This window comes from Thermobia domestica, chromosome 11 (genome assembly GCF_964235325.1).
Source record: "Thermobia domestica chromosome 11, izTheDome1.hap1.1, whole genome shotgun sequence".
Classification (NCBI taxonomy): Eukaryota; Metazoa; Arthropoda; class Insecta; order Zygentoma; family Lepismatidae; genus Thermobia; species Thermobia domestica.
The window spans coordinates 90,609,924-90,633,834 of NC_137464.1; the positions used below are offsets into that span (position 1 = coordinate 90,609,924).

Below are 23,911 nucleotides of genomic sequence, written 5' to 3' on the forward strand. Positions count from 1 at the left end.
TGAGTCAGAGTCTTAAGGCGAAGAAATCCTTAGCTCTGACTGAGTCAGTTACAAGAACAACAAAATTAGACAAGATGGAAACTTATTTGAATTTACTTTTCCTTAAGCAATACTCCATAATAGAAAAATAGTGTATCTATTATATTTTATATAAAGAGATGTATGTTCTCCATATTATATTTGAGATGAGAGAAAAAATAACAATTTGTATCGCCTCTTTTCGTAACACATAGTTTATTCCTTGTTGACTGTATATCTTCCTTGCCTGCTTTGTTAATCAGTGATTTTGTTTTCGAATATCTAAATATTGTCAAATGGTATTGTTGGTTATAGTTTGTATTAAGTATGAACGAGAATGCCATCTTTTCCCTCTCTATTGGTGTTCCCTCTGTTGTTGTTGAAGTTCTTTTAGGGTCTACAATGATTTTATTAACTTTTTAGTGTTTCATGTCAGTTTCGATGATTCTTTTGTACTACTTTATGCACAATAAGTGATTCTATTGATATCCTGTATAGTTTTAATTCATGTGAAATTTGTATAAATTCCGAGCCAGATTTTATACAAAACTTCCATAAATTTGTTCATATCCATGCGCAATTGTGACCAAGATAATTTTCTGTTAAATCGCTTGCACTGGCCAAGTTGTTCGAATTCGACTGGTTTTAGTCATACATTACTAGCAATTGGAGAAGAATATTGTATTTTAACTTTGAGTAACCACTGGGAATTAATTATTGGAAAACTGTAAGAAAACCAAATAAAAATATTTCGAAAAGTGTTTGTCAAACACTGAGTAGTCATTCGACCAATCAGAGATAAGCACTTGTTAATATTTTCCAGTTTCGGCCATTCAAAGACAAACACTTATTGACATATTTTAGTTGTATCCTCTACCATATATTCTAGTAACTGCTGAGTACGACATTGCTAGTAATGAAAGAGGAAATCATTTAAAATTTTAACATAGGATGGTTATAGTTATCTCCTGCGATGGGAGAATGCATAGCAACATATTCACAATATTTGTATGTTGCTTGGATAGTTTAACATCAAACTGTAACTCTAGGTTCCCATCAATAGTAATGATTAATATTTTACATCAGAAGGTGTATATATTTGATTCACGGGAATTGATTTTGTGGCCTTGAGCAAGACCAAGTTTTAGAGGAAAAGCCAAGAACAAAATTCACCAACAGGATATCGCCACAACAAGGAATAGTCACGGAACATTCTTCTTAACATTCTTACAAATAATAACCTTGCCGGTCCGTATATGAGACCGAGAATATATGAGACGTGGTTCTATATTTTAAGGTAGAATTCGAATCACGTAATTCGTTCAATGCTTTCTCACCAGGAATCCAACCACAAGCGCAACGATGAGAGCTGATCCGAAAACATGATAACTGCATGGTAACAGGTCAGGACTGAAACGTTACCGTAGATCTTCCATGATGCAGATCACTGTACTGTTCCGCAGAATATAATTGCTAGAGATAAGATTTAAGGCACTAAAAACATGGAAAATAGGCAGCTAAATAGGAACTTAATTCTTAAAATAGGCATTAAAATCTAACTCGAAATATTGAAGATAAACATTTAATCATACACAAAAATTGGAATTATGGATGGAATACTGTTAAAATAATCTAGAAACATCCTGAGCGTTGCTTGTAGAGAACAGTTTTAAAGGAAGTTCTGGTTGACAGAAACGTTTTAATTACCGCTAAACACAAATAACTGGAAATTGGCTGCTATGAGTGTAGAATCGGTCAAAATTATAGCCAATAGTTAAACTACACTTTTAATAGCTAAATTTTATGCGAAACTGGGAAAATTTAGACATAAAATGGCTAAATTGGCAGCACTGCCTGATTCTACTGTCTGTAGTTACCAGCTACTTCCTGGCATGTGTTGCTATCTAATAACACAAACACAAAGCTCTGTTTATTGAAGCAACGGTGTTACTACAGAAGTTTCTTTCTTTTCTTTTTTCTTTCTTTTTTTTTTTTTTGGACAATTCCTAGATGAAGGCAAGTGACATTACTGAGCACGTACTTCAATACAGTGTAGCATTACATTTTGTTTATTTGGTTTTATTCTACGTGCTTAGAAACCGGATATCATGAAGGACTACCTCACTTTACAGGCGTTGCACTTGTAAGCTACACACATGAGATTCCGAGTACTAGAATTAACTTTCAATTCAATATATTTTCACTTAAACATACATAACTGACTCTTGCAAAACCAAGGTGCTCCTCCCTTTGAAGTCAACAACATATTCTACTGTGTGTAAGCTAGAGTCAACTAATTGACCTGATTCACTGCTCTTTTTATTTAAGATGGTTACAACGCCTTTATACAAGTATCGAATATCAACTCTCAATATGTATATTCAAAACAAATATGTGGACCCAAACATAAAATACTAAGGATAAGAGTGTGTGACAAACATTAGCAACTAAAGGAAGGCTGGTACTAAAAAATATTAGCTTTTCCCAAATATTTACATGCAAGAACTCTTAGAGTTCATTATGTTGGGATAAAACACTTGATACAGCCTGAATTACATCGAATTACCATTATGCCACAACATCAAATAGACATTGCATGCCAAACTGTGTCAATTATGGGGAAACCAATCAATACACAACACACATACACATACAGCTACTTCCATGGACGAAGACTCTGCTAACACATCTTATGTTAAATTGCTATAAAAGATAAGTAAATAAAAAAAATAAATAAATCATCTCTGGAGTCAACCCTGGATCGTGAATCACAAACTATAATGATGACAAACTTTAAGGGTGGAACGCGTATGATACTTTGAAATCCTGAACACAAACTTTACACTAATATACGAACAGATTTCCTTTACACAAACAACTGACATTTGAATGTTTCTGTATAATTTTAAAACTTACAAAATAAATGCGTTTTACTGAACGTGGTTGAGTGGCTAGTTATCAAAACAAAGATAAGTGTGAAGTTGTGTCAAAGTATACAAGCGTACCAAGCAGAAATAGAACTCTAAGCCTCAAATACACATAATGATACAAAAATATACACTGTAAATTAAAACACTAATGATGTACATACCAAGTAATGAAAATATAAATTTATTATCCTAAACTCGAAAGCACTTTGTTATCGTTTAAATATTTGGTTGTCGTCCTTTGAACATTAACACGGTCATTTGCCTTCACTTGTTCTACACTTTACCACATTGTCGCCGCACTGTACACGAAACTAATCATCCTTCGAACATAGCACGAACACACTGCATCAAGAATATCAAGCGCGGAACTAACATTGTGCACAGGTGGAACAATAATGTTGCATTAAGAAAACTTGACTCAAGAATGATCTAACTGCAAAATTAGTCTTGAAAGGAAAATATTCAATCCATCGGAAAGGTTCATTTGATTGTATAGGAAAGGATACATAGCAACAGCTAAGATATAGGGTAATATAATTTCAGTCAATCAAAAATCAAATAATTTAAGTTTATCGTACATTATTACGACAATGAAAAAAGAAATAAAAAATCCAAGATGGTGAATAAATCAAAGTATTCCGTATAAATCAAAACTGCTCTATTGTCATATGGCAATGGTTGTATAACAAGCAAGTAATTAACAAAATGGAGAAAAGGAGAAATTTTCATACTGCTGTATAGTAGGAACAGTGTTTTGTTAACGAATGAAATTTTTCCTCCGACAGAAATTTCTTCTTTTCGTTGGAGTATCTTGAACACATGTAAACTGAGTGTTCACAAGGCCATTTTAATTTATTTCCCATATTGTTTAGAACGCGAGCTAAAACAAAGTATCTCTAAAGATAATTTTTACAAACCTGTTTGCAGTTCTTGTATGGTAGTAAATAAATCAGCATTATTCTTAGTTGCTTGGTAGGCGCGGATGATTGATACTTACTTTAAGATGGGTTAACCACCTTATTTTTATTGAAGATGCCCGTGTAATTCTTATGTGTACCGGGTGGAATGAAGCTAAGACGTCTGTTGAAAAATAGCCAGAGAGACAGATTCCCAGTTCGAATCTTCTTCCTACAACAACATTTCAAAGTAGGTGTATTTTTCAGCTCCTGAGAGATAGTTTGTTTCAACTTGCCTTGCAAATAACGCTTCTTGTAATATTGTAAGCGCAGTAAATTTGCCTCATTGGAGTACAAATACGTGAGAAATTCTTCTAACAGAATCTAGCGGAAACGCGCTGATCCTATCCAAATATTAATCATATGATCAATTCCGAATGAACATTATCTGCTGGTCTTGCGATAATAACAATATTTTCTGAAAAGGATTAATTTGCTAAACACATAAGAGCGCACTGACTCTCCTGGTTGTTGAATGTGGGCATGTAGCTGTTCACAAATAGTCCAATCATCATGCGAACGCAGCAATCACTTGATTTTTGAACTCATGAAAAGGTTCTGTCATAAGCTCATTAAGGCCAATGACCATTCAAAGACGTTTCTTATCTTGAACTGAAAAGCATGGAATCATAACTTTCCTAACATCTGCCTCTGACAGTTTATTGAGAGACTGGATTTCTTGAAAATCAGACATGGAGACCATTTCGAGTGAAATCGAGGATACGAGAAGTTAGCAGTATATACATTGACAATTTGATATGAACGCGATGAATTCGTGTTTATAGACGGCGTTGTCGCTTCTGTTTGCGGTGGTTCTGTATTCTGTTCATGAAAACCATTCGCAATTTTAATATTAAGATTTTACTAGTTTGAGACCCGCCCAAACCTGTGATAACAGCGTCAGTATTCGAAATACGCACGTGCTCGCTACTTGAGAGCTTCTCTTACTTTCTGAGCCTTTTCAGAAAGTGGGCTTTTGAATACACTCTTTTGTGTCGTACGGCTTTGAAGTTCCTTCTCAATACTAGGATGAAAATCGCTGGACATTCGTATAAAAATAAACCCAAAATAATTTTCGTCTCGAAGCTTAAGAAAAGCACCGTAGGTATATTACGGAAACAGCACATAGCCTCTGTTGCCGAAAAATAAATCACCATGTTATATAGGTATACAAAGAAGGGTACATGAAACAAAATTGAAACAGTGTTGAAGATTCGTATTTTTAGTCCTATACTGACAAATAAAATAACGCATCAAAAGGAAAGATAAAAATCCAGCAGTTAACATAGTCAACGTAAGTATTGTGCGTAAGTACCACACAAAATTGGCAATACAACCACTTACTTTAAGCAAAGAGTACGAGAGGAAAAGCTCCGGGAAAAACTCAATGCTTCCTATCACTAGTATTATGATGGAGAAGTTAAGAAAAGGGAGAGACATGCTTATGGAAATCGAAACAAGGGGAATGTGTAACGAAAGATAAAATCATGGAATGGAAAAACCTGGACGTCTATACTATTTTAGGAAAACGCAGGATGGAAAAACGTATGGAAAAAACCAAACCACCGAACTGCCACGCTATTATCCTAGGTTTTGTCCTTACAACGAAAGGGCTTTCTTCATATTCTTTTCTACTTTTCCGTTTAGAGAAGCAGTAGAACACGAAAAGCATTGGACCTATGTCGGTTCAGAGTGGGAGTGAAAGAATTAGAGACATAGGTAACGTTTGATATTTAGTCCTCAGGTCTAAAAACAAACCTCTTTCGTTTGCGCGACAACATTCTCCTTATTTAGGTGAAAATGTTTCCTAAAGATAGCCCATTTCGGTCTTAAATGTCAATCATGAACGAAAAATGGTTGCATGTCAGATTCCTTCTCAAATCACGATAGTTGAGATTCATTGCGGTCCTTTGACACTTTTCGGAAGTCCAAAAAGAAATGAAATGAAATCTTTAAGTTTTACGTCCCACGATTATGCCGGTTAGGCTAAAGGAGACGGTGATGATGAGAGATGAGTGAAATGATGGAATGAAGAAAGTGGGAGGAAACCCATGAACACGGTGTTTGTCCACCACAAAGTCCACACGGCGCGAGCTGGGATCGAACCAGGGACCCCAAGCATCGGAGGTGAACGCTCTACCACTGAGCCACCGCGCCCCCAAAATAAGCCGAAGCCCTGTAGCATTTGGACTGTTGTGGGTTCTTAGTTGAACAGAAAGCTATCATGGCTGGTCTTAAAAGGTATGAATCTTTTTATCGATCAAGAATCTTTGAGTTTGGTGGCATTTCTCTTCTTATTTCGCTCCAGCGGAATTTGCTTGACGTTTCTCAATTCATTGTGAAACTGCAATTTTCTGTCAAAAGAAAAGTCTTTAGGCGATGCTGAGACAGTGAGCGCAAATGCACCTCTAACGACGGGGAGTCTTCGTATCTTCCAGTTTGAGAAGAGAGAAAGAGCCACAAATACACTTTTCGCTTCCTTTTATGAGTTTCAACTCGTCAGTTTCCTTGAGAGCACTTTCAGCAGAACTATAGCACTTCTAAGAAGTTGGGCTTACAATGTTTCTCAAAGGATTCTTAATGTTCGTATTTTCCTGCATTTTTTGTCTTTTTAAAGGAAACGACAATGTTAGTTGCATCCGGTGAAATGTTTCAATGGTAAACAAAAACCGGTTTGGCTGCTTTTAGCCCGCGTGTTCTTGTCTTTATTTAACATAATGAAAAAGAGAAGGTAAAACATATTTTGCTACATTGAATATTACTGCGTTATACCTTAACTATCTGCCCATTTTGAAATTTAATAGAAATGGGGTTATTTTTACAATATACAGAAACTCTCCAAGCCTCATACATACTGTTAACAAATGTTCGATGCCACTTCTTTTCGTCGCACGACGCACATGTATCTTGTATATAGTTTGTTCCACACGCACAGTGTCTTTTATATATTTCAAAGGAAAAAAACACAAAGGGTAGGATCGAGAGATCTGGAAGGCCATGGAAATATCGTTAAGTCGTCTTCAGTAGATCGACTAATCCAACGGCGAGGAAGTTCTTCGCTTGCTCAGAGTGCGACACACTTTAATTTGACGATTGGGATGGTGCCTTATCAAGTTGGAATATGAAGTTATCGAAATATTTTCACACTTGTAGAAACAACCAGAAGTGTAACTTATCGACGAATGACATATTCCTCACAGTGTTCTCAACGAAGAAAAAACTAGCCGTACACCTTTGATTTACACACTGTAACAAACAATTCACTTTTGGAGAATCTCCTTCATGTTGCACTGTACTATATGGTTGTTCAGTATCTCAGTATTAACATTATGGGGATTAACTTTACGACTCAAATGAAATGTTGCCACATCAATAAATAACAGAAAATCAAATGGAAAGAATGAAATTAAATTTCTAACAGTGTCCCATGATTATATACCGAGACCATGGAAGTCGGTGTTCATGGTAATGAATGAAATGATAGAATGAAGTAAGTGGAAGGAAATGGAATAATCCTGAGAAATTCCAAGCACACTCGGTTTTTGTTCAGCTCAAAATCCACTTGACACGAACTGGATCGAACTACAGACCTCGCGTATCAGAGGTGAGCACTTTGTCACTAAGACACCCGGCCTCAGCATATGGTCAATAAAATCATAGCGTTTTGCAAAGAGTTCCAAAATGCATATCGTTTAACAAGATCGTCCGGTTAAAACATTTGCAATAATTGTATAAGGTACGGTTTGAGTCACAATCACGTTCCCAATATCCTCCAGACGATCTATTGCAAAACATCAAGTTCCCCACTGGCGCATCATGTTGACTTTGCTGGAGTATATATGAAACTCACCCAAACTCATTCCACTGTTTCATCAAAAACATTTGGATGTCTTTTTAAAAGGCAGTGTTCTTAAACTGTCGATACCATTTCAGAATACTTTGGCGACATGGCAATGCAGCTGCAAACTGTCTGTGGAATGCGTGTTGTAAGGTAACAGCGAAAAAACATTTTTCACATTCCAAAACACAGAATACTTTCAGCTTCATACACACCTTTTTGGAAACTAGATTTGTGCTGCCATCTGTCACCATGAGCCAAGATTACGAATGCGAGAAATTAAACTTTCAAATGTGTTCTTTCGTTTCATCATTAGCGCAAGCATTTTGTATTAATACCTAGGTAGTTTTCGGTATATTTCGCTTTAAAAACCAATAAATCATTTACAAAATTAGGCTATATTGTCACCAAACTGATGCACAAAATATCACCATTGTATGTCGTCGGGAGATAAGTTAAATTAAGGTTACTAAACTGTAATCTATAGTTTAATATTTACTGTTAAATCGCCTGTTTAAATATAAGATATCCATTGATACAAATCGTACCGAACTCATCAAACTAACTTTTCTGAAAAAAAAAGTCAGTAATTAGAAACATATAATATTACCTTACAGCATGTAATAAAGCATGTAATGATAGGACACAGACATGGGCATCCGCAGGATTTTTGACATAAGAGAACAAAGTTTGTAGTATGTTGTTTTAAAAATGTTTATGATCTTTACGTGTATAAGGCTGAGCTTGGGATATGTGATGGTGAAGTACCTGTAAAGTATTTATGCCGTAGTTTCCACCAAAACTCCAATGTTTAAATAGGTGTTTTGCTGACCACCTACTATCATATAACATAAGTTTGCAACGAAAGGAAATAAAGATAGTAACGGAGAATTAAATTTACAAAATATTACTTATGCTGGGAACTTAATCTAAATTATTCATTCACTTGAATTTCAGAAAGGGGCAGTAATCCCTGCCGCTTGTGACGTCGATGAACACAAATTTTCAACGTGCAAAGGCTTTCTTAGAAAGGGAGGAAAGAAAATAAATAAATTTTCGTGTATGAATCTGAGTGAAATGAATGCAAAAATCTGAGTAAATAAACCTTTATTGAAGACTGGTGATGTAATTCTTGTGTACAGTGTTGCAGGATCATTTTGTTCTAAGCACTTCTGATTCTTTTCTTCGGTATGAATTTTTTTTCACTAGGTGTAAAATTTTCAGCAATAAAAAAATATCAGAATTTTCAAACGAAAATTTTTAAAATTTTTGAGCAAGTTCAAATAATTTTAAAACTTAAATATTTAATCAAAAAAATTAACATTTTAACGAGTTCAAGAATTTTCGACTTCTGAAAAATTTTAAACAAAAATTTTGGAACAAAATTTAAAAACATTGTCCGAAATATTTTTAACAAAAATTTTTAAAACTTTAAATTAAAATTTGAAAGTGATAATTAAAAATTGTTCAAAAACTTTTAAATGAGAGCAAGAATATTTTAAAATAGAAAATTAATTATTTTTAAAAAACGTTTAATTAATTCAAAAATTTTAAACCTAAAAACATTAAACAAAGATGATAAAAAGTTTTGAGCCAGTGCTAAAAAAATTTAAAGACAATTTTAAAAACTTTTGAAGTGCTCAACTTACCAAACAGCACCAAGGATAGGTTTTCACTAATGATCTCAGATATGTGTTGTGACCAAAGTTCAAAATGTGAAATTGTTGTTATACATCGAAAGGTGTTAATTACCTATCAGGTTTCAAGTACTATTTTTTTCCACCAGTGACCTTAAACTACGATTCGTAACTACAATCCAAAGGTTCAGCAAATTTTCATACTAAAATTTAAAACTAATCAAAAGATTCTTTTAAAAATTTAATAGATTTAAAATTAAAATTTAAAACGGCTCAGCCAACCAAATCACACCAAGGATAGTTTTTTACTAATGACTTAGGCTATAAGTTGTGGCTAAAGTTCAAAATGTGAAATTGATATTGATACATATTGTCGGTTGTAGTAATTACATATTTGGTTTCAAGTTCTAAGTTTTGAATTCTTAATCTTGGACTATGATTTTACAATCCTAACGTTAAAAGATTTTCAAACTAAAATTTTAAAACAGCGGTCGAACAATTTTTAGCAAAAAATTTGAAATCTTTTGTAAATTTTAAATAAAGATTTGAAAATATTCAGCCAATCAGATTATATCAAGAATAGCTATCCACAAATGACCTTAGACTATGAACCATAACTACAATATTAAGGTTCAACAATTTTCAAACTAAAAATTTTACACAAAACTCTAAAGAAAGATTTGGAAGTTATCAACCAATCAGCCTGTACCGAGAATAACTTTGCATCAATGAGTCGTACTATAGTACTACGGTTCAAATAATGATTGAAAAGATTCGAACTTAAGAAATTAAAGGAAACTTCCCAAAAAATTTTGTAAAAGTTTTAAACAATAGTTTGAAAGTGATTACCGAAGTAGATTATATCAAAAATAACTTTCCAATAATGAAGTTAGACTGACTTGGAACTAAAGTTCAAAGTGTGAAATTGTTTTATATCTGTCAGTTCTAATAATTGCCTATCATATTCCAAGTTCCAAACTTATACACGAGTGTTCTTAGACTATGAGTTGTCCCTAAGTTTCAAACTGATAAGGTAATAAATTAGATCAAATCAATGTAAATTTTGGCAATTTTTTACCCATGAAATAACAAGTCAGATTATTCAAATTTATCCGAGTCCTAGAGACAAGTTAGGAACTTTTATTTTTTGACAATTTCAAAATTAAAAAGATGGGTCAATATACCCTTCTAAATTTTAAAAAGAAAGCATCAAAGCACCAACATCCTATGAAAGAAAATTATTCTCTATACTCATCTATACAAGCACATAATATACTGGAGCTTCATTAAAGGTGGTATAATAGGTCACGAACCTCCAAATTTGCATTTTTTAACTTTTTTTACCCATAAAAGGGAAAAAGAAGCACTAATTAAATTTACAGAAAAATATATTTAGGTCCAGAGAACATTTACCAAATTTTACCTTTCGACAATTCTCAAATATAAAATATGGTCCTATGTATCTCCTCCCAAATTTTGAGAGATGACATAATTGTATCCATGTCTTATGAAAGAAAATTGACCCCCGTATTCATCTGTCTAAGCATATAATGCACGTAAACTTCATCAAAGATGATAGGTCGAAAACGTACAAATGTTGAATTTTTGACAATTTTTTTAGTAATAGAAGTAGATAAGCTGGACCATCCGATTTACAGAAATATATTTTCGCGTCCTAGAAGATATCAAATATTGTTTTGTCACAATTCTTAAATTTAAAAGTGGGCCAATATACCCCTCCCAAAATTTAAGAGGAATGCATCAATGTATCTAAGTGTTATAAAAGGGAATAGACCATTGTACTCAATCATATAATCATATAACGTGTTAAAACCTTATCAAGGAAAATAAATTAGGTCAATAATCAACCACGTCAATACTAATATTTGGCAATTCTTTTACCGAGAAAAAGGAAGAAGTAGGGCTAGCTTTACTTACAGTGGTATATATTTGGGTCCTAGAGAACAATTTTTTGACAATTCCCAAATTTAAGGAGTGATCGTATGTTCCCTTCCCAAAATTTAAAAGGATGCATTAATGTACCCATGTCTTGTGAAAGGGAATATCCCCCTTACTCAATTATATGATAATATAATGTGAAAAATCCTTATCAAAAGGGATAAAATAGGTTAAAAACTTCCGAAACTTACATTTTTGTCAATTTTTCCCGTAAAAAAGAAAGAAATGGACCATCCAAACTTGCAGACGTACCTTGCTCTTATGCTACCATACCATTTTTTATAATGGCAATTTCTAAAATTTAATAGGAGTGGTCCTATGTATCCCTAGGTTATTGACCCCTGGCTATTTAATTTTTTTTGCTGACGCAGTCACCTCAGCGTCTGTCCATACTATTGTTTACGTGTTAAGTCTGTGTACCATATTGTAAAAATTTTGCTTGTGCAGGTATAACTAGAGCATAGGTAGAGCAAATTACAGTCCGGAATCGTTTTCCACACTACCACATTTTATTACAAAATTACACTATAATACAAATAGATACAAATTCTCTGATGTTTGGGTAAAATAGATGTCCATTTGGTCTGATGGTCGCAGAAGAAATCCCTCACGAAGCAAGCTACCTGTGAAGGGGTAGGACGCTCAATGTTCCACTGCAAGTAGAGAGCGGTTAGAATCTCGGCGAAGCTGCACTGCAAACTAGGTGGGTGTTGTGGTAAGGAATCTCCTAATGCTCCACTGCAAACAGAGTGAGAGTTAAAGGTCCTCACAAGATTCCACTGCAATCCAGGAGAGAAAGGAGGCCTAGAGCTCCACTGCAAGCTAAAGGCTTGGGTTTAGCTACTTACAAAGCTCCACTGTAAGCTGAGAAAGAGAATTTGACCAGTACGGGGCTGACGCTTTGTAAATATAAGCACATGTCGATTGTTTGTAAACGCAACCATACGGATATTACAATATGCACTGTATACGTAATTTATGAGAATATTTCATTTTTCTCTGTGAAATTTAAGCGTATCCGAAAGTTTATTTTTTATTATTATTTTGTAAATGATCTAATTTCAAGTAACGATCTCTCAAAGGGCTACACCCTTTTTCTTAATAATTTTGTAATATGGCAAGGGGGATTACGCAATTCAAAATATACCATTGCCACAATATTTTCCTAAAATTTAATGACCTTTTCACCAACTCATGGGATTAACGACTACAAACTTTATACCAGGTGTTTGCTTTATCCTTCCACAATAATCTGACTCCTAAATCATCCTTTTACATTAACAAACAGATGAGCTATGCCGCTCCAAACACATGCATGTTTCAAGAAAATACGGTCCATTTCCCGTGTAAGGGTGGAAGAAATAACTGTCGCAACAAATCCTTGACTCTAAATACATTTTTGAATTCACAAGGACAAACTATATCAGACTCAGCATTCACTTCTTCTGTAAAAGGAAAATCATATTGCCAGTGCTATTATTATTGATGGAGTATTTCTATATCATAATAGCGGTGAAGTTGGGTTAGAACAAAATAATAACATTGTGTTCTAAATAGACTCGAAAATAGATAGACTTTCTTCTTAATTCACTAAATATTGCAAGTACAATAACGGATAAGATATATCAATACTGTAACTAAGAATACTAATTATGAACGTATGCTCTTTACGACAATGACATAATTGCTAAAATCATTGTGTCAAGCTTGTAATTAGGTATTGTTTTGTTAAATTTATATTAAAGTAACGAAAATCCGTTTTGGTAATTCTTTGTGTAACAGAGGTACACTTAATGATTACTGCAAGCAAAAACCTAAGTTACATTAAAATTGAACACAAGTATTTAATATATTAATATAATGAAAAAATATTGGTATCGTTTCAGGAATTCGAATGTTAGATCAACCCTATATGACAGATTTGATAGAGGCGAACTCTATGGGCCATGAACCAAATCTTATTGATATCTACAGCGCTTCCTGGGGTCCAACTGACGACGGGAAGACGGTGGATGGACCACGGAACGCCACAATGAGAGCCATCGTGCGTGGGGTTAATGAGGTAAGTACTGAACATTGTATAGTTATAGAAAGCAGTGTAATTTCTTAGGCAACTAATGTTTCACAAGTAAGTTTTATAAATATATATATATACAAATATATATATATATATATATATATATATATATATATATATATATATATATATATATATATATATATATATATATATATATATATATATATATATACAAATATATAAATATATATATATATACAAATATATATATATATACAAATATATATATATATACAAATACATATATCGGGTGTTGCAAAATAAGTGTTACAACTCTTGGGAGGTGACTCCTGTCACTGAGACAAGAAAAAAAGTTCTCTTCAATTTTCTGCTATCGGACATAGTTTCAGATCTACAAGGTGCCGAAAGCGTGGGAAAATGACTTTCGGACGCCAATAGTTCGGAAACTATCCAACATAAAGAGAGCGGGTAAAAAATTCACTGAAGAAGTCATACCTGCTCTATTAAATTTTGCATGTTTCACAATCCTACCGTGCACGCGCAAGGGATTCCCCAAAGGAACGTAGGGAGTCCCGGATAATCTGCCAAATGAAACTTGGTTAAATGGATATGAATTGATAGGCTTTCTACCAGGTAACAATAATTCGTTTGTCTTAAGTCGTTATCTGGAACGAATACAAAATGGCGGACACCTTTATGCCCGTTGTGTGTGGTTGCATAATCGCCAGGAACGGATGCTGGCCAACAGTGACGTTCTGAGTATTAATTGTAGCGAATTTGTACTCAAATGCTCTAGAAAGACATCTGGAGTGTCGGTAGAGCATAAGAGATGAAGCAGGGTGATTCACATGTGTGGAAACACTTAACGAAAAATGCCCAGAAATGCACTCATACTCAATAAACGTGAGTTCAAAGCGTCGGAAATGTAAGGATTAGCGTCAAGAACATGAAAGCCATTGCCAATTCACCAATAACATTCCCTCAAACCGATGCAATATAATGTGCATGGTTGCATACCAATAAGGATGAGGCCAAGTTCAAATTGTGCAATGGACTCACAAAGAAACTGGGAAAACTAAAGGAATGTCACTAGTGGGATCGCATGATCGATATTGAAATGTGGCCAATGTGTGTATTGATATCAACATGTAGCTAATGGACAAATGTCAACATGTTGCACTACTGCTGAAACACCATCTCACGTGCGAAAACTAGGAAAATAACGTTGTACATTCTGCTATTACATCTGGTGCACCTTTTCGTAGAACGTAACTAGAACACGATTGTATCAATGTCCCTCTTTGTTTGGGACATTGTCCCACAGTCGACACATATGGAAAGAAATCTCATAATGCATGGTTCAAATTCTGATAGAGCGTGAAAATAACAAACTTGTATCATGTCACACGTCTTCTGAGACATATGACGTACTCGAAATATAGGAAAATACCTCCAGAAATTCGTATCTTACACACAGTGCACATGCCAAGACAAAGACGAAAATGAACCGATTTGGCACATTTAACACTACAGCTGAAACACCATACATATGGAAAATAAAACGACATGAGAAATAGGAAGACACGTCTTAAAGCTCTGATTGTTTACAACTGTGCAGTAGAAGTAACAAAATGGAACACAGAAGTATGTCGGGAGGCTGTACAAGAGAGCTTGCCAAACAAAGTGGGTACTCTTCAAAGAAATTAATACAGAGAAAGTGAGGCTCCCTCGAAGCCTCAGGGCTAGAGCGCTCGCTTTTGCTCGCGTGGTCGCAGTTTCCAATCCTACTGGGAGCCCACGGCCTCAGATTCAAGACCCGAGTAGTTATTTTCCTATTTTTCGCATGTGGGACGATGTCCCGGCAGTAGTGCGACATGTTGGCATTTGTCCATTAGCTACATGTTGATATCAACACACACGTTGGTCACATTTCAATATCGATCATGCGATCCCACTAGTGACATTCCTTTAGTTTACCCAGTTTCTTTGTGAGTCCATTGCACAATTTGAACTTGGCCTCATCCTTATTGGTATGCATCCTTATTGGTATATTATTGGTGAATTGGCAATGGCTCGAAGGAGCCTCACTTTCTCTGTATTCATTTCTTTGAAGAGTACCCACTTTGTTTGGCAAGCTCTCTTGTACAGCCTCCCGACATACTTGTGTGTTTCATTTTGTTACTTCTACTGCACAGTTGTAAACAATCAGAGCTTTAAGACGTGTCTTCCTATTTCTCATGTCGTTTTATTTTCCATATGTATGGTGTTCCAGCTGTAGTGTTAAATGTGCCAAATCGGTTCATTTTCGTCTTTGTCTTGGCATGTGCACTGTGTGCAAGATACGAATTTCTGGAGGTATTTTCCTATATTTCGAGTACGTCATATGTCTCAGAAGACGTGTGACATGATACAAGTTTGTTATTTTCACGCTCTATCAGAATTTGAACCATGCATTATGAGATTTCTTTCCATATGTGTCGACTGTGGGACAATGTCCCAAACAAAGAGGGACATTGATACAATCGTGTTCTAGTTACGTTCTACTAAAAGGTGCACCAGATGTAATAGCAGAATGTACAACGTTATTTTCCTAGTTTTCGCATGTGAGATGGTGTCCCAGCAGTAGTGCGACATGTTGACATTTGTCCATTAGCTACATGTTGATATCAATACACACATTGGCCACATTTCAATATCGATCATACGATCCCACTAGTGACATTCCTTTAGTTTACCCAGTTTCTTTGTGAGTCTATTGCACAATTTGAACTTGGCCTCATCCTTATTGATATGCAACCATGCACATCATATTGCATCGGTTTGAGGGAATATTATTGGTCAATTGGCAATGGCTTTCATGTTCTTGACGCTAATCCTTACATTTCCGACGCTTTGAACTCACGTTTATTGAGTATGAGTGCATTTCTGGGCATTTTTCGTTAAGTGTTTCCACACATGTGAATCACCCTGCTTCATCTCTTATGCTCTACCGACACTCCAGATGTCTTTCTAGAGCATTTGAGTACAAATTCGCTACAATTAATACTCAGAACGTCACTGTTGGCCAGCATCCGTTCCTGGCGATTATGCAACCACACACAACGGGCATAAAGGTGTCCGCCATTTTGTATTCGTTCCAGATAACGACTTAAGACAAACGAATTATTGTTACCTGGTAGAAAGCCTATCAATTCATATCCATTTAACCAAGTTTCATTTGGCAGATTATCCGGGACTCCCTACGTTCCTTTGGGGAATCCCTTGCGCGTGCACGGTAGGATTGTGAAACATGCAAAATTTAATACAGCAGGTATGACTTCTTCAGTGAATTTTTTACCCGCCCTCTTTACGATGGATAGTTTCCGAACTATCAGCGTCCGAAAGTCATTTTCCCACGCTTTCGGCACCTTGTAGATCTGAAACTATGTCCGATAGCAGAAAATTGAAGAGAACTTTTTTTCTTGTCTCAGTGACAGGAGTCACCTCCCAAGAGTTGTAACACTTATTTTGCAACACCCGATATATACAAACTTAACACGTCAGTTATAAAACATGATAAGTGACAAAATCATATTTTCTGTATTGAATAAATATGTAGTACGGAACAGATTTTAAAAGAAAATTGCAATAATACTGAGACAATCAAACGTAATTGTGAAGTTACTTCAGTTAATTTAATTTTTTACGCAGTTCTTCACTTGATGAGGCAATCAATTCTGGGATAAATCTTTTTCTGTAAACATAAAAAGTAGAGGGGACAAATGACTCGTCCATTTTCCAGAGGAGAGCCTGCAGAGGGGATTTGGGAAGTCTATATATGAACACTGTACGCATGAGACAACAGGTCCCATGCAAATAACAGGGCCCATATGGACTAGAGTATGTACGAAGTTTTACTGGCTCACAGGGTCGTACTGATATGATCAAGGGGCCCCAAGAAGACTTCTTTCGAAAAGACGACTTAGGCTTCCACAAGGCTTACAAGTTGAGCGTCGTCTCGTGATCTCTGCGAGGCCCCTCGAGCCTTGGGCCCTTGACAGTTGCCAAGTAGCCAACGTGGCCAGTCCGGCACTGAGGGTTGCCCATTCCTTTTATGAAAGGGGATTCCTATTTTCAGGCAGTAGCTTCCCCCTTTCCTCCTCCGATATTCGCCTGTGTCAGCAACTATTTATGCAACATCTTTAAGGCAACGGAGGCCCACGGTTATGCCAGCTAGACTAAAGGATACGGTGGTGATGAGGAATGAATGAAATGACGAAATCAAGAACGTAGGAGAAAACAAGATAACCCCAAGAAAAAAACATGCACACGGTGTTTATCTACCACAAAACTCACTTGTCATAAGTTGGGATAGAACCAGGGACTTCATAATCCAGACGAGCAACTTATTTAGCTATTCGGAGGAACATAATACTAAGCTGCAGCACGGAATCTTTGTGATTTAGGATTCCTGAATATTCGAGGTCGGCAGCTGTTTTGTCTTTATTAATTCTGCATTAGTAATAGTGAGTAGTATACGTGAAGCATTATAGTACTGATTCTTGTGTTACAAAATGGGGAACCTCTGCGATCAGAGGGAAATTGTGGGAATGCATTTGGTTGGATCAATTGTATCCAAGACTCGCAGTCTGATAGGTGTAAGGAGAGAAGCAGTGTTCAAGAAGATAACAGCAAAATATCATGAAAAAGTAATATCGGACGGAAGCATATCCTAAGTGGCGGTTATCACAAAGAAATTCAGAGCCAGAATGTCAACCCGTGGGAAAAATCAAATTTTGTGGGATTTTTTACATTGATTTTTCGAATAGAGATAAAGGGAATTTACAGCAAAATTGGTAGCATATATGGGGTTTTTCATATATTTATTCCATAGACGCGGACAAATTTCTATATATACAAAAGGGAAGTAGACTAATAACGCTTCAACAAACGTGAAATCAGTGTAATTATTGTCCAAGTTTGTTATTGAAAAGTGCGTGTTACTGTAAAAATGATTTATGCGGGAAATTGTGAATATATATACAGTACGTATATGAGGTACTTGCTTCAAATAAGGCTCACCTAAGAAAAAATGCTTCATTACGTAAACACTTATAATGTAATAGACATAAATTGATATTCATTTTATTTGTCAATGTTTTATCTATCTTATGGTATATTTACTTTAATTTAAACATTGAGCTAACTGTATGAAAACCCTATTGAAAGAGAAACACACAAAATAGCCTTATTACCCACACAGTAGGTAAATAAGGCCCACTATTTGAAAAGTAAAATTTTAAGACCTGAGAGACCACTGGAACTCAATTAAAACCTGAACTTTTTACAGCACTTTAAATACTAATAATAAAAGGACATTTAGTAACAATATGAATATGAAATAATAAGGATACAGGTTATCTTCCATGAGTTATGCAGTCGTTAGTTAAGTCTTGGGAAGTAACTGAATTTTAAAGAATAAGCTTGGACATATAATAAACAAGTCACCATTGAAAACAGATTTCACACTAAATTTCAACAATGTTTACACTTGATAACATTTATAGCAAGTGTTTCTTCCAGACATGTTTTTTGGGGGGCACTGCCTTCCCAGATCCCTGAGAGTGCCCCCCTCCCGGACGAGACCAAAATAATAAGTCTATAATATTATAATAAATAAAATAGTACCAGCAGTGCCCCCCGGAATACTACATGTGCCCCCCTCGGAACACTTTTTCTGAAAGAACGACATCTTGTAGCAAATGAATTCATTATCGGCGTCGACTAAAACAATGCATTCGTTATATACCCATACACCGCACCGTTTACAGCTTCGCATGTCACTGATCCATTCTTTAGCGCATAACGAACGGTATCACGATACCTCGAACGCTCCTTATGAAAGACACCAATGTAGAATTCGAATCTGCGAACCTCCATAGTCAACAATTGTGACCACGAACCCCGAACGTGATAGATCGCCCTACTACAGAGGTTGGCATTGGCCAAGAAAGAATAACAAACTAACACACATTCAAGTTGCCAGTTTCTAAGTATTAAACAACGTATAACATGTTTTGTAGGGTAATGAGGGCCAGTAGACTTTTGGTAGCCTTATTTACCGACCATGTACTCGTCATTTTCTAAATCATTATTTGTAAACATGTTTCGGACTAAAACGAAGTAACTACTATCCCAAGTACTAAACACTATGATCATCACAAATATACAAGATATTTCGCTTTAGCTTTATTCTAGACACAAAAGATGAATTTATCTTGCAATTATATCAACACATGGAAACTGAGTTCTCGATGATTCAATACTGTCAGCGTTCCGTCTAACCAGGGATGAGAAGACGATCTCTCGCAAGCAGGCATTGCATGAGTAATCGCTACTTCCTTGCAACATTGCTAGACCTCTCCTACAGTGCTTCACAACATTTCCAGGCAACAAGGAACGGAAGAAGGTAAATTACCAAACAAGAAACATTGAATTTCTAAAATGTCCCACACGAAATAATACTAAATTCTGACAATGAAACGTGTTTGTTTTCATCAACAAATTTAAATAGTCTATTTTAATTAAGGAAAATGCTTCTTAGATGATAGATGAAGGAAAATGCTTCTTAAATTTAGAGATCAGGATTTACGAATAATTTACTCAAATATTGAAGCAAGTAAATGATATATACAGTAGTTTCATTTTTGATATTTTATAGATTTTGAATTTTGTAATTAGTTTAGCATGTGAGAAATTTAAGAGGAAAATGGGAATTTCTGACTTTCAAGATGGGATTTTGTAAGATTCCAGGTTGGCATCACTGTTCAAAGCTAATGCAGTAAAACTGACAGAACTCAATCAATATCTCGAACGTCATCTTTCTACATACAATAAGAGTCAGTAAGAAGTATTTAACCTTAATATCTGCGGTCGGGTATTCATTTTCAAACTTCTAATTACCACCAATAACGCGATAACGCGAAAAACTTCATGCGAGAGAATAAACATTCAAGTATAACGCCGATGATTGGAAGGGGAGTAATCCTCCGTGATTTGTCATCTTCCTGCTTGTTCACATCAGCAGGTCAGGTTTATACGTAGAGAACACCATGGACGTATATCTATACAGAAATTTACTTCGGGCTCCAAATTCAATATGAGGATAAATTATATTAAAATTGTAAACTTCCTCCTAAAATTAGACTAAATTTACAGAAAAATCGGGATTTTGGAATCTAATCTGCGTACGTCCATGCCGAACACAATAGGCCAAATGCAGTAAAAGACGGCGAGATTTAAATAACATATATGAATATTGAATCTCCTTTTCTCCTTATACGAGTAGTCTGTTTAATTTCTGTATTCTGCTTCATACAACATTTCCAGGTAATTTTTATCGCTCCTTCTGTAGTATTTACTACCTATTTCATACACGAAAATAATTCTTATAAAATATTCGGTGAATGGCTTTTCTTGTCACTTTTTTCCTTGTTTCTATTTCTCTCTCTTTTTTTTTAACTTTGATAATAATGTTTACACCTCAGACTCTTAATCATTCATTCTGCTTCCTCTTCCCCAACTTCAGTAGTAAGTTCAACTCTATTCGTCTCAATAATCATCGTTTTCGTCTTCCTTGTTCATCGAAATGAAATAAAATGAAATTTTTAATTTAACGTACCACGATTACGCCCTTTAGGCTAAAGGAAACAGATAATTAATGAACTTGGATGACCATGAAATAGATTGTGGGATGATAATGTGGAAGAAAACGGGAGAATCTCGAGAAACCCCTATGGATAGGATGTTGTCCACCACTAACTTATATGCTCTGGGATCACATTATTAATCTCTCACATCATCCATTCTTCTTTAGTACTGGAGCTTTTCCGTGGCTAAGCGGTTAGCGCATGCGCCTTTGGGGTGGGAGACCCGGGTTCGATTCTCGGCAGGAACTCATTTGGTTCGGATTCAGCGTTAATCAGTACGTCCACGTCTCATATAGCCTCGCTGCTGAACGCGACGTTAAACTCAAATTCAACTCAACTCTTCTTTATTACTTTTTTGGACATTGTATTTGTGCTAAAGTGACGAGGATAAATTCATATGGACTAATCCAATCAATATGTGGGTGTGTCTTCATGTAGCCGAATGCTTAACATGTTTGCTTCTGATATCGATGGCCCTGTAGTCCCTCTTCTGGCTACATGTACGTGCCCTCAGTGTGAGAGACCTGGGTTCGATTCCTGCTATGAGCTCATGTTGTTTGGATCCTACCTTAAACTCTAGCTCCACGTCTCATAATGCTGAAAGGGACGTTAAACTCCAAAAATTCATTCCATGGAGATGTGTTTGATTGTTCGTGTTTAATCTGATTTGTGAGCCTTCGGACAGTGATGAGTTCAGAGGATCCAACGTAATTCCTCTCCCCGCGGCATTTCTCTGATCATGTTCAAACTTTGTTACCAGTATCTTTGAAGTACTACTTTCATCCTCCGTTTTTTTTTAATTCCCCCCTTACCCCAGGGCGAAAATCTTCTAAAATCATCACTAATTTATGAAGCTATTAGAACCAACTCTGGTCTAGGAAAATAGTAATAATGGTGGTGGAAAGTGAAGAGTTCATCACGCAGCACCCAAATAAAAGCCATGGGACGTGCCATAGACCATTATGGGTTGTATTTTATAGTTTATTCAATATGCATAAATGTGATTTCATGTACGTGTATTCAGCGAAATCTAATTCTAGTTGTCAATGAATAATTAGCACTACAACCAAAGAGTGCTTAATTTGTGCCACAACTTCCATTTATACTGTATAGATTCTTGCCATCAATATGTTTCATTTCTTTTTAGGTTTTATTTTCTTTGATTATTCACTTATGAACAAAATTCCAGACGTGGTCTCGCGTAGCGTGGTCACTAACGCTCCTGCCTTTGGTGCGAGTGATCCCGGGTTTGATTCTCGGTGCGGGGAACTCGGTCGAAAAAGTGTATAAAGCCTTTTCAGGCCAGCGATCCAGTATGAGGTTTTCCTCATTCACACCAGGCAAATGCCGGAATGGTACCTAACTTACCTAACTTCCTTCCTTCCCTATCCTCGGATTGTGTGCTCTCCGAAGGACATCATCCTTCATACATGAAGGGCTAAATGGCCATAGATGTCGAGAGCCCAGAAATCTAACTCCTAAATTCTAAAATTCCAGATATAGACAAATGCCAATATTATAATAATGTAAGTCAGGTTGTGGAATCATTGTTCCGAAAATTTCCGCATTAATTTAAGGAAATAAAATTACAAGAAGGAGCTTAAAAGTTATTACTTTCTTGCCGTTTGTTACTTTGTTGTTTCCTTACCGATGAACAAGAATTCCCATGCGGAATATCTCCTTCATTATTCGTAATACCAAGATAACCCTCTGTCGTAATAATCCCAACAGCAAAGACGCATCTTTGTCCTTGGAACGGAGGCCATATGCGCTCAGATAACAGTTGCGCAATATTTGCAACAGGCAGGTGGGAGATTTATGGAGGATTTTGTACGTACTTCCAGCTTATCTGTAGAAGGAGAAAAAAAACTAATATAGAACATGTGTGCGTATACATTTAGTCTAATCCGACGTGAGAATTGAACGGCTGCTGGAGGAAAGTGTGCGTTTCTCGACTCTGGATATTATTAGTTGTTGGTTTCGTGTTTCTTGGAAATAATGTCTTACGAGTGTTTTCTCAACGTTCTTGCATCCTTGTAAACAGAGATGCTTGTATACGCTGGCAAGGGAAAAGCTATTTATCTTTGGTTGAAAATAAAAGGAAAAATTTAGTTTGGTTCTGAATTTTAAATAGAGCTCTGTACGCCTCTTTAATAATTCCTATACTGAGTGACTATTAGTTCACAGTGCAAAATTTAATGGATGTTAAGTCACAACGAAACATACGTTTTTCAGACTTTGTACTTTGCATTCATATCTTAAAGAACAGCTATATCCATCTATTTGTCTGTCTATCTGAGATACTGCAATTTTGTTTTCAAGAATCCATTCAGTGTCTCAAGAATAGGTCCTATGTCTTCCATTAACGTTCTATTTAAACCGAGAGTGGTCGAATACAGCAATTTCTAGTTACAACACTAATCGAAAAAGAACCAAAATTGTAATAGATAAAGAGAAATGTTTTTTCTTTTTTTTTTACCTAGGTAGAAGTGACTCTTCGTCTCAATAGTAATTTCAATGTTTACTTTTATTCCTAGGGTTTTTACCATATTCTGATACGCCAAAAAGCGAACACATTTTCACTTGATTAATCCTATCTAGAATGTACTGTTCTTATCTGGCTGAATACTGAATATATACATGGCGGCCCATAATTATGTATATGATGTTTCGAAGACTGCGGTAAAGAAACTAGCAACATAAATTGAATATAAAATTCAACATAAACACTTTAATCTCATACCTTTCCTTAGAAGAATTTTAATCTCTGTTCTCCACGGCATGGTCCACCAATGCATAATCGAAATTGATACATGCCTGGAGACGAAGAGCAACGTTGTTACA

General features: G+C 35.7%; 1 protein-coding gene across 1 annotated transcript in view; it reads left to right on the forward strand.

The window, feature by feature from the left end:
- Positions 1 to 23,911, forward strand: part of amon (prohormone processing protease amontillado) — an 851,181-nt gene that overhangs the window by 657,074 nt on the left and 170,196 nt on the right. Inside the window, exon 8 of the mRNA XM_081730809.1 lies at positions 13,225 to 13,400. Within this exon, the coding sequence (XP_081586935.1) occupies positions 13,225 to 13,400 (176 nt within the window). The remainder of the gene's footprint in view (positions 1 to 13,224; positions 13,401 to 23,911) is intronic.